This window comes from Orcinus orca, chromosome 9 (assembly GCF_937001465.1).
Source record: "Orcinus orca chromosome 9, mOrcOrc1.1, whole genome shotgun sequence".
Lineage (NCBI taxonomy): Eukaryota > Metazoa > Chordata > Mammalia > Artiodactyla > Delphinidae > Orcinus > Orcinus orca.
Window position 1 is genome coordinate 92,669,880 of NC_064567.1, and position 12,570 is coordinate 92,682,449.

General features: G+C 41.0%; 2 protein-coding genes across 6 annotated transcripts in view; one reads left to right on the plus strand and one right to left on the minus strand.

Annotated features, from left to right (window-relative positions):
• Positions 1-1,135: 1,135 nt before the first annotated feature.
• On the minus strand, positions 1,136-3,198 carry MPLKIP (M-phase specific PLK1 interacting protein). The gene is made up of 2 exons (XM_004263323.3): positions 2,648-3,198; positions 1,136-1,644 (listed from the first exon to the last, which is right to left on the minus strand). The coding sequence occupies exons 1-2, from the start codon at positions 2,984-2,986 to the stop codon at positions 1,444-1,446; spliced, it is 540 nt and encodes a 179-aa protein (XP_004263371.1). The 5' UTR covers positions 2,987-3,198; the 3' UTR covers positions 1,136-1,443.
• Positions 3,199-3,300: 102 nt separating this feature from the next.
• Positions 3,301-12,570, plus strand: part of SUGCT (succinyl-CoA:glutarate-CoA transferase) — a 683,662-nt gene continuing 674,392 nt past the window's right edge. For all 5 annotated transcript variants that reach the window (XR_007479090.1, XM_049714567.1, XM_004263495.4 and 2 more), the window contains exon 1: positions 3,301-3,580. Coding sequence is in view for 4 of the 5 variants with exons in the window: in XM_049714567.1 (XP_049570524.1) it covers positions 3,316-3,580 (265 nt within the window). In the remaining variant the exon portion in view is untranslated. The remainder of the gene's footprint in view (positions 3,581-12,570) is intronic.

The window sequence follows — 12,570 nt, forward strand, 5'->3', positions numbered from 1 at the left end:
GTAAACCCATTTAATCCTCAAACACAACACCTCTATGACATGGGTAAAGTTTTTCATTTTACATATAAGAAAATTGAGGCACAGAGAAGTTAAATAATTCACCAAGCTAGTAACTGGTAGTAGTAGTCCTGGGTGTCATGGAGCTTTTATTAATCTAAAATCCTTCCCTTCTCATTTTGTTTTGCCTCTGTGAAAAGACCTAACATACAAATAGAAGTGGTTATGGCTCAAATAGGTGGTGTAACCTTTTCACTTTTAAAGCTTTCTTTCTGGGAATGTTTAAATAAAATTTTAGCTATACTTTCATCATATATTGTGACCCTAAAATATCTAAAAAGCCTGAATGTTATAAGACTTGATTTTGTTTAAATAGTTGGGGAAAATGAAAATCCCCAACATTTTCATTTTTCTCCCCATTACTGTAGGTATAGGTACGTAGCATTCCTTCCTTTGGAAAGCCTTTCTTTAGTCCAGGGAGGCCTGGTGGGGCTGAAGACCATGGGACCCTGCCTCATTGTAGGGGTGAATCCATGTCCAAGCTAATCATGCCACACTGCCTTGATCATAGTTATTGGCTTAAGACTCTAAAATTTGACCTAAGCATGGCCAATCTGTCTTCACTGAGATTGACAGAGCTGGGAAATGTTCTCTTCACAATGGAAGTGACTTAAGACTGCTGGTAGCCATCTTCCTGGACCTCAAGAGAAAATGACTCCACAATACTGAGAGATGTGGAGTAGAGAAATTCAGATGCAGAATTCTTTAATATAGCTATGCAAGAAGTAGGTCTATCCTTGTCCTCTGCAGTTAAATAAGTATAAAGGGTATGAATATTTTTTTTAATTTAAGCTTAAGCGGGTTTCTGTAACTTTCAATCAAGTTTCAATGCATTTTTACAAAAGCATTACATAAAATATGCATGCAGAACAATGGTTATAATATGAATAGAAATCTCCTTTATTCTTTTCCTTTACCCCCTTTCCCTATGAACAAATAAAGAACTGTCTACAGGACAAAGGACAGTCTATTTCATTTTCAAAAGTAGTATGCAAAATATATACTTACGAATTCTAACTATGTGATTACAAAGCATTATTTTAATAATTCTTTGGCATATGACAAAGCACAATATAGCTAGAAAGACAAAACGTTTTATTTTGAAACATTGGAAAAACATTAAAAGACAAATGTCCATTATATAACCAAGAATGTTAAGTATTTGGAAACTGTCAATCTTCTAAAATTGGTAGGCACTTCCAGAGAGCTAAATATTGCAAATTATCCTACCATATGTCTTCTCTAACACCAAAAATACTTGATATGATGAAGGAAGACACAACTAATTATTCAAAGTCACCACGTTAGGGTTCAACTTAATTACAAGCAAAAGTTTTGTCCAAGATGTTCCTGACAAATGAAGCTTCCAGTTGAATTTCAGAAATGTTAACAAAAGTATCTTCCTTTTTTGCCTGTGAATGTTTGAGTATTGCTGTATTGTTGGCTTATATCCACTACAGATACTGGTTCTAGGCCAGCCCAAGGGTCTTCAAGCATTGAAGGCTTGAAATAACTTTCCAACTCATTAGACATTCTCTTTTCTCTACCACGCCCTGATCCAAATGGTGTAGATGTCCTTGGAGAACCCTTTAGAAAAAAAATCATCAGTTAAAAAGACATTTAGTAGAGGTAACTGGTACTTTTTCTTTAGAGGCTAGAGGGGATCACACTGCTAGTTAAAAGTTGTGTCTTGAACCCAAATATGTTCACTTGCAAAGTCCGTGCTTCCTTTAATCTAGTGTTTTAAAAAAGTATTTAAACCTATTTGATATACTAATTTATTGATAGTTTTATGCCCACTGTCACTTCAAATCCTTTTGGGTTTCTAATGTAATAACTTTCCCAAACTATAAACTGGTGATGAAGTAAGAAATTACTTGTACTGTAGTCTTCCCTCAGTATTTCCCTATTGCTTCTGGAAGCAAATTAAACTTTTTTTTTTTTTTTTTAACCCTACAGCTTCAAAATTTCTAGAACCCTCCCATCTCATTAGCTCCACACTCAAAGGGATGGGTTTGGTTTAGCATAAGTTGGAAAACTACCAAGCATATTTAAGATGTAAACCACAGAATCCTAGATATACCAGAAAGAAGCCTTAGAGCAGAAGCCAATGTAGTTGAAAAACGAAGGCCAAAAGGAGAAAAAAAAAAAAAAAAAGAAGAAGAGAAAAAAAGGGAAAAGGTGCCATCAGTAGGAAGATGGCACTAGCCTGTAACCCTAGAGCTGAGCCCTATACTGGGGATTCATTCGCTTTTTTTCCTCCTTGAAGACCGGGGACTCAGAATAATTTACTGCAACGAACTGGCTAGGCCCCTGACGAAGGAGAGGGAATTAGGGATATCTGTGTTTGAGCGGCAGTGTACTGGCTAAAAGTAGGAGGACTATAGAAACAAAGTACAGCTCTGCAACTTTTTACAGCATTCTAAAGAAAGTTTTACTTAACTTCTCTGAGCCTCAGTTTATTCATCTGCGACATGGGGCTAACGATAGTATCTCACTTCATAGAGGATTCAAAATAATCCACGCAAAGGGATTATCAGTACCATGCCTGCCATACAGTAAGAGCTCGGCAAACGCTGGCTATTATTACCTGGGGGTGGGTCTGCTGCTGCCCTGGGGAGTAGCCGAATTGCTGCTGGGACCCCGCGGGGGACTTGGAGTAGTTGCCAGGGTAGCCGCCAGGGGACGGAGACCCGAACCGGCCCCCAGGGAAGCTGCCGCCGTGTCGCGGAGAGTGGCTGCTCCCGTAGGGCCTAGACCTGGGCCCGTACGGCGGCGTGTGGTGTGGACTCCCGTACCCGTCCCGCGGGGATGGCGGCCGCGCTCCGCCTCCGCCCGGGGTACCCCGGAAGCTGCTCCCGCTTCCCCAACCTCCTACACCCGGGCTGGGGCAAGGAGGAGTCGGGGGTCGGAAATTCTGTCGGTGCATCTCAGAAGACGAAAACGAGGACTTCAACGGCGCGTTCTCCCGCCGGAACTGTCGAGACCAACCGTTCACAGACACTTCGTGGTCCTTCACCAAAACAGTCCTCCGCCCGCCAGCACCATAGACCACATTGGTTCCGGCCTCACAAAGGTTCCTCTGGGGCGGCGGGATAAGTAGGTTATCGAATTGGGTACAGATTCAGCTGATTTAAGTGAAGGAAAGAGGAAGAAGAAGGATAAAGGAAAGGCCTAATCCCGGGCCCCAGCAATGGCCTTCGCACTCTGGCGGGCTTTGGTTGCCACTGACTGACGTACTAGACGCCTGCCGAACGGATGGAGGGGTGCCCGGAGAGCTCGGCAGGGCCGGGCCCCTCCCACCTGGTGGGGGGCGGGGACCGAGGTGTCCGCGGGCGCCCCCAGTGGCTGCGGGTCGCGCGCGCACTTCGTTCTCCACTCACGCAGAGAAGGAGGATTTCAGAGGGGTTCGCGATGCTGGCGACGCTGGCGACGCTGGCGAGGGTCGCGGCTCTGCGGAGAACCGGCCTTCTCTCCCGCCGGAGTGGCGGGAGGGGGCTGTGGACCGGCCACCCGCAGTCAGGTATCCTCCGAGACTCGGTCCGGGCGGCGAAAGGGACCCCAGCCCCAGCCTCCCCACTCCAGCGGCATCCTGAGGAGAGCGCCGCGCTTTCCAGAAGTATCCGCTGCCCCCGGCGCCCGCCCTTTGGCCTTTCGCGTCTCCCCTTGCCCTGGCTCCGCGGTCGCCCCGTGGTCACCCTACCCGGCGTCCAGGCCTGGGTCCGGCCCCTGCGTGGTCCTACTGGGCGGACTCGCCTCTCTCCCTTACTCCTCCCCCCTCGTCCCCCAAGTTTAAATACCTTGAAAAATGCACCCCCAGCCACATTTCAGGAAGGGTTTCAGACTGCACTTTATTTATTATTATTATTATGTTTTACATCTTTATTGGAGTATGATTGCTTTGCAATGGTGTGTTAGTCTCTGCTTTATAACAAAGTGAATCAGCTATACATATACATATGTTCCCATATATCTTCCCTCATGCGTCTCCCCCCCTCCCCCCTCCCTATCCCACCCCTCCAGGCGGTCACAAAGCACCGAGCTGATCTCCCTATGCTATGCGGCTGCACTTTAAATAACTCGGGGGCGAGGCTGTGCTCGCAGAGGCCGGACTTTACTCCCTTCCTTGTTCTTGTTAAATGCAAGCGGATAAGCGAGTTGGTTAGGAAGCAGAGAGCCTGATTTTCAAAATTAGCAACATTTGGCTAAAGCTGTTAAAATAATGATCGTTTCACAGACTTTTGGTTAAAAAGAAAAGTGTGGTCATTCAAGAATGACCCCTAATGTATAAACCCACCTTTGTACCAAATACCTGTCTCAGAATTTTATTTGGAAGATGAAATTTAGATTTACTGCAGTTTTCTAGAACTTTCTTTACACCCTCCGAATCTGGGAATGATAGTCCACTGTGAGTCTTGAAATCATCTTGTAGGAAACAGAATCTTAAAGAATTTTCGGACTCATTTAATCATAGCCTAATGGGTAGCCTGGACCTGTGCTTTTCAGCCTGTGAACCTTCTTGCAGGTGCCACTCCTCACTGTCCATTTGACACGTTCTGTGACGTGGCAAAGCCGAAGAATAGGATGTTTTCTCAGCTTCTGTCCTTGATGAATGGAGATACACACAGACTTTCCTGTGGTGGTTTGTTCTGAGGGAATTCAGTTCATCAAGCTTTTCCTTTAGATACAAGTTGTAGAATCTAATCAAGGCAGGATAATGCCATCAAGGCTTTGTGATGCAGTTAAGGCCCGGGGATCCCAGATTATTCACTTTATTATATACTTTTGTCCTGGCCAAAGCTAAGCACCTTTCTGGACATTGTCTTTGGTGCTTAGCTTAATGCCTGGTAATTGAGCTGTCAGATATTTATTGAATGAATGAGTGGGTCACATCATATTGGTCAGTGATTCTCACCTATAATACCCCCTTTAATATCATCAACTAATCTACATTTTGGGGGGAGGGAGCAGAAAAATGAGGGTGGCAGGGATCAAAATTACCTTTGTTAATTTTTAAATAACTGGCAAAGGTTTTGCAGAATTGAGTGAAGTACTGTAAGTTGTCATTTTACTTGCCTTACACTTCTGGAATGCTCTTTCCTATAGTGATACACTGCTATCTTCTACACATATGAACTTGCATTAGAAACGGGGGAGGTATATTTTGACAGGTAGATTGCACATGACAGTGTGCCTGTCATCATGTTTTCAGGTATATATGAGGATTGAGGGAGAGTACATTCTTAATTATATGAAAACTCCAGATTCCACTTGGATCACTTCTGAGAATAGGCAACTTGCCTTTTCACAGATGAGAAATTGTCCAAGGAAAGTGAAGTGACTTGCTTGAATTCACATAGCAAATGGATGTGGGACCAGAACTCAGGCTTCTTGAATCCCAGGCAGTTGTCTTTTTTCCTAGGTAAAGAAATATGAATTGACACTCAGTCCGTCCTTTGAAAAATGCAATAGATAAATAAGCATGTAAAATTCTGATAGTGGTACTGCGTAGCATATTATTTTAGATATTTAGAGATTAGTAGATACAACCTTAGTATTGAACTTTTGTGAATGTAGCTAGAATCTTCCGGAGTATTAACCTGGGAATTGCAGTCTGGCTGCCTGAACTGGTGGGTCTGAGGTTCCCAGATACATACTTGTGTTGGTTATTTATATGGTGGTGAGTTCAGGGGAAGAGAGATGAAGGAAGTTTTATGTTGCATTACCTGGAAATAGAAAAGTGAATTGGGATGATGTATATGAGAGTTTGGTGGCTGCCCCATGAACTAAGTCTGAGTCCTGTGGAGAGATAAGAGCACTTTTGTGAGTAACACAGGTATTGTTCCCACAAAAAGAGAATTGCAGCACTCTTTAGGGAGGACCAGCATTAGAAAACAGGATCCTCAGTAGGATAGTGCTTTTATTGAAGACACTGTTAGTGGCTAGATGCTGTCTTCAAGTGGCATTGTACACAGAGGACATCAACAGGCAAAACGTCAAGGAACTTTCTCAGGACCCATGAGTTATATGGGGAGCCCCCAGATTAATTGGTTAACTTTGTGGTGGTGCATGTTTTATAAGTTTTACTTGTATAAGAGTACCACTAAGGAAATTTAAGTGTAAGTGAAAATGGGGCCTTGTCTATTTCTATAAGACTGAGGATCTTTATTTGGGTTACCTAAGATTTTTTGGTGTGTCTTTTTTCAGTAGATTAAACAAATTTTTTTTTTTTTTTGGTAGAGCCTTTATGAGAGCAGATGGCTTTGTGTTTGAAGCAGGAATTGGGGTCTTGTAGCAGCTGCTCCCTCTGTCCCCTACTTTAACTACCTCCCTGAAAAGACACTTCTGGGGCACTGCTAAGGAATTCCTAGGGCTCTCCAGAAAGGGTTTGAAAGCCAATATTTTAGGTAGCTGTCAGGTATTAATGAGTGCTGCAAAAGTAAATACTTTGGTTAGTTTTACTGCTTATTACCAAGGAGTAAATATTTTCATGTTTCTGCATGGTCAGGGCTTTCTAAGCCAAGGAAACTAGAGCCTGGGTTAAAGGGCAAGCCTTGGAAGTTAAAGGATGACTGAAATGATTGTTAGAGAACTCTCAGGAAGTTTATGTTTATATTTCAAAGGGGTATAAAACTCAGAGCCTTGGAGACATTCCCAAGATTGAGATTGTAAACCCAGGGAAGTTTATCTTTCCCCCTGGAGACATTTATTTATATTCCAAAGGGTTAGAACCCAGGGATCATCCCCTTTTCTTTCGAAGGAGAATTTGCTTACATTAGGGAGATAAGCTTTCTCTGCTTTTCTTGGGGGAAGGTGGCTGCTGGGCAGCTATCCCATACAAACTAATAGATTTATAATTTTGGGGACCTGTCCTGTGGTTCAATCCTTATATGTGCACGCCTAGTCCACCAGCTCTCATTATGATGCCTGTGGCATATTAGGTGTGGGAAAAATGGTGCATTTCTTGATGTAAGTAATAATAACTCTGATCTCTGCTTCAAAAACCTCATGTTTTTGAATACATATAGATATTAAAAAGTTTATATATATATATATATATATATATATATATTTTTTTTTTTTTTCCATGCCGCACAGCCTATAGAATCTTAGTTCCCTGACCAGGGATCGAACCTGCGCCCCCCTGCGTTGGAAACACAGAGTCTTAACCACTGAACCACCAGGGAAGTCCCCCCAAAAATGTATTTTTGATGATGAAAGCACTTCTTAGGACAGAAGAATGTATTTAATAGTTTCTATGTATAGAAATTTTTGTTCTGATTTTAGTATATGTGCTGCTGAAGGGAGCCCTAGAAATGTTTGTACAGTCATCCCTCGGTATCTGCAGGGGATTGGTTCCAGGAACCCCCTTTGGATACCAAAAACTGAGGGTGCTCAAGTCCCTTACTATATAAAATGGTTTAGTATTTGCATATAACTACACAACCTGTGTATACCTAAAATCAAATCCATATTACTTACAATATCTGATACAATATAAATGATATGTAAATAGTTGACAGTATGGTGCAACTGCTATGTAAATAGTTGTGGGAGGTGCAGCATATTCAAATCGTGCTTTTTGGAATTTCTTGGCATTTTTTTCTCCCAAATATTTTCGGTACACTGCTGGTTGAGTCTGCAGTTGGGGAACCCACAGATACAGAGGGCCTACTGTATGTATACTTAGAGCATAAGCTTTATCTTAATATTTCCTGAAGCCTTTCAGGTTACCTCAGTTTTCCTTATATAGGTTCTGTTGTCAGCTGTTCCATGTTGAAGACTGTCAGTCCTAGAAAAGTAAAGGCATCTCTGGGATTGATTAGCTCAATTACTGATAAGGTGAGACCTGCCTTGAATGCAGTAGACCACTTAACTATCACTTATATAATGTTCTCATTGATAAAGCAGGTATTAGAAGTAACTTGTTTTTGCCTCTGAGAGCCAAACTACTGTTAATGATCTTCTTTTCAATTCTAAGCATGTATCCACCATCCACAGTAGTCAAGCACAGGTGAAACGTATTATACATGTTTATTTCTTTTAGACTAATATTCTTCACCCGTGTGTAATGCAAGTGTTAATGCATTAACTCACACTTATAAAAGTTTTCATTGAAAATAATAAAATTATTGACAGAATACTTTGACATGAAGAAAAATGTAAGAGTATGATTATTCTTTTCCAGACACAAATGTTTGTTTTAAAAGGAGTAAGTAAAATTTTAATGTCGCCAGAACTGGTATCTTTGTATTTTTCCAATTGTGAAAACAATACGTACCTTTTGTAGAAAACCTGAAATGTTTAGGAAAATAGAAGGCAAGAAAAAATATTAGTCTCTTATCTAAGAAGCAAATACTTAATATATAAATAGAAAAAAATAAACCTCACATACTTTAAATTGGAAAATAAAAGCTTTTTAAAAGGGAAAACCAACTATACATGAGTATATAATGTGGGGTTGGAAAAACATGATACCTATACAGAAAAGAGTTAACATAGCAGGCCTCAGGCTGCTATCTTTAGAAAGACCTTCTTACAAGTGTGGCCCTTGTTTGGCATCTGGGAACTTGGCACTCGAACTGCTTCCTAATTAGTAAGGGTGCCTAGATGATTTGTACAATCAGTGTGATTTATGGATTTATGGTGAGCACCTGCTGTTCTTCTGGGAGTCCAGAATTTTGGTGCATGCTGAGCAGAGAGTGCCTATGTGAAAAGCCCTCAATAAAGCCTTTGGATTCTGGGTCCGTAATAGACTTCCCTGAGCAGAAACATTGCACGTGTTACTGAATTTTTTTGTTGCTGGAGAAAGAAGCAACAAAAGAAGCTTGGCGTGGCCCCTCATGGGAGGGAGAGAACATAAGAAGCCTGTGCATGGATGTTTCCAGACTCTGCCCATCTTTTTCACTGACTGATTGGGTCATGTATCATTTTGCTGTAATAAACTTTTAGCCGTGAATACAGCTATGTGCTGAGTCCTTTTAGCAACTCACTGAAGGTGTGGGTAGTCTGAAGGAACTCTGAAACAATAGCAAAGGCAGAAAGTGAAAGAAATGATTTTTCGAAAGTGAAATTCCAAAACCATCCAAAAAACCAAACAGCAGATAAAGAAAAATTACTTTTACTAATTATGACTCATAAAAGGTTAATATTCTTACTACACGAAGAATCCATACAAATCAATAAGAAAAAAGATAAACACGCCTGTAGAAATACGGGCCAACGAGAAGAATAGATTATGTTTTAGAAGAAAAAGAGCAAGTGTTAAAAACAATGTAATTTAGAGGTCATTAAACAAATGCAAATTAAAATGGTGGTAGCATGCAAATTTTTAACTGTTAAATTTACAACAAACAAGTAAACAATATGCTCCCCAAACCAAGTGATCATATGCGGGGTTACGGAAGATGGTGGAGAACACTATTTTCATATACTGCTGGTGCCAGTATATGTTAATACTGCCTTTCTGGTGGACAGTTTGATGAAATGTGTGAAAAGTTTGAAAGAACTTATAACATGAACATGGCTAGGTCACCTTAAGACCTTCCTCTGTCCTTGGAAGCATGCTTTTCATTCTCCTTTCTCCATCCCCCAAAACTCTAAAAGCCTTAGAGAATAATTTTTATCTTTACTCCTTAAAGAGAAGTTCCTGGGAGGGTTCTGTGGCCCTTCACAGAAAGCATCCTAAATTCCCTCTAGACATCTCCTGCTCGTCAGAATTACCCATTGGAAGCTGTTGAAAACAAATCATGGGCTTGTTTCTTTATTGGTTTTGGCCCTGCCATGCGGCATGCGGGATCTTAGTTCCCCCACTGGGGATCGAATCTGTGCCCCATGCGGTGGAAGCGCGGACTCTTAAATCACTGGACCATCAGGGAAGTCCCGAAAACAAATCAAATCATAAGACATTTTTTCTCACATATGTATCCGTCCACACACTTCTTCCAGGCTGTCCCTTCCTTTCCCTTCTGTTCCTCCTCCGTTTATCTGCGGTGGGTCTGTAAAATCGGGTTCTCTACGTTTTTTGTGTCAAAAGAGGCTCATCACATTCACAGTCACGCTGTGCCCCACCTCCACCGTCCCACGCGTCGCGTGCACACATTTTCTTCTTTGCCGTGATAATTATCATTTCCCTCAAGTACCTGTGATGGCGTTTTGCTGGTTGTCCCCTGGAAGGGATGCCTTTCCCTAGTTGGCACAAAGGTCTTGCCTTTGCTCAGTCTTCTCCGGGAGGAGAGCCACCACACCAACACGGAGAAGTTCCAGGGGCCTCTTGGGTTTGTGGGCATTCATATTTGGTAATTCATTGCTATCATTTGCTCCGTGAGTACCTGTTTCAGCCACTTCTTATCCTCTGAGTAGTTCACTTCAGGCTGGCCCTTTAAGGAGGCCTGAACACTGAAGTTTTTTTCTCTGGCTTCCTGACTTTTGGTTGTGAATCCTATAACTATAAATTGATTTATAAAGTCTATAAGTTGGTGCTGTTTTCTACCTTTCCACGTGCCAGTCTATAGCAGTGGTCTTTCTCCTAAATGACTTTTGAAAGGCAATTCATTGCATATATTAAGTTCATATTTAAAAGTTTTTATCACAAGTAGATTTTACAAGAACTAAGATGAGGGTAAGAGCTGTAATGTGTAAGGAATATGTTTTCCTTCTGCCCAGTGGGAGAAGGCTTATCATGAAAGAAGGCTTATTTTTAGGAAAAAATGTATATGAAAGTTGAAGACCTGGAAATTGATTTCTTTAAAATGATTCATTTCTTACAAAAGTCTTCACATATTCTCAGTTTGAAGACTGCAGCTAACAGTGAAACAACCTGCCCCTGAAATGGACTTTCCAGTTGTTGGCTTTGATGCTCTACGATCGCTTAGAGGCTACCATTTTTCCTCCTCCAATGCTTGGTTTCTTCATTGGTCAGGATAGGCTAGATGGGGTGGTGGTACAAATTAGCCTACAATCTCAGTGGCTTAATACAGTAAAACATCTTTCTTGCACATATAGCTACACTATTTGAAAATTGCAGCTTCCAAGGTCACTGTGGCAGGAGTATAGAAGCCTGGAGGATTTTGTGGGATGTTTTTAAGGATCAGGGTTGGAATTAGCTTACGTTTCATTGGCCAGGCCCCCGGCATTTGGGCCCAACCTAATTGCAAGAGAAGCTGGGAAATGTAGAAGAGCAGAGGGATTTGGGATTAGCACTGATTTGTACTTCGGTTGTAGCATGCTTTACCTATCATTGAAAAACCCTTTATCTGGTCTTTTTCCACTGTTCTTCCTGTAGATTTCTCAAGTTTTCATTAAAATAGTAGCATCCAACAGTTTAAAAACCTGTTTGATTGCAAATCCCATAGTAATAGCCAAGTCCTTGCAAGAGAAGGGCAATTCTCAAGAAACTGAGTGTCAATGGAAGGTGAATTATAAATTATTATAAGTTGCTCTCCATCTAGCTCTTGTTCTCTGGTGGTCTCTAAATGGTGTAATTGCCTCGTAACTTTGGCATCACTTCCACAGTACCTTTTTACAACTCAAAATTTTTAGGTTCCCTGGAATGTTTTCCAGTGGATTCTAATTTTCCAAGTACTCTAAACTCCTAAAATTACCTGCCAAATTATACTATTAGGAACAGAGCTTCTTTCAAGACTTTTAACCTGTGCTAGAAAGAAAATATCCTGCTAACTATTCTAAATAAAGCTTTGAAGAGATATCCATCTACTGTCTCACTCCTAAGTTCTGGTAGTTAAGTTCTCTGTAAAATATCAAATTAAGAAATCATTTCGGTGTATATCACATGTTGTATTTCATAGTGGTATTCGATCAGTTTGTTTTATGACGACTTTTTTTTTTTTTTAATGTCTCAGTAGTTGACTAGTACAGTGGGGGAGGGATGCCATGATTACTGTCATACAGATGAGCCACTTGTGTGGGCATCTGTCAATTATATCTACTCTGGTGCTGCTGAAGTTTCTTTGTGTCATGGAAACCTTAGGGCCAAATACCAGGGGAGTTCCTAGAAGCAGCTCTGGCAAGCATAGATTTGATGGCAACTTCATTATAGTTATACTGCTTTGCATGGTTACTCAGCTGTGATCATCATAATAGCTTTCCATCCTAGAGGCCAAATAAGTTAGAGCAATATACAAGCTGCTCAATATATCTTAACAAATTACGTTATAATAGATGCTCTTTTCAACTGTTTTTTTCCCCCCGTAATCAGCCTATTCTGGTCTTTCACAAACAGGCAAAATATGGCTATAGATATCTTTTTAAAGTATAGAGTATTGAGAATCATATATGTTATTTTCTGTTCTTTGAAATAATCATGAGTCATGTGTTTTTCTCTTGTTTTCAAATCTGGATTATCTACTTTAATAGGTATTGTGACTGTATAATACAATGATGAGGATGATGATAACAACAATTGTTGATTTTTAGTGAGCATTTACCATGTTCCAGGAAGTGTACTATGCACTTTACATATAACATTTCATTTAATCCTTGCAAACTCTATGA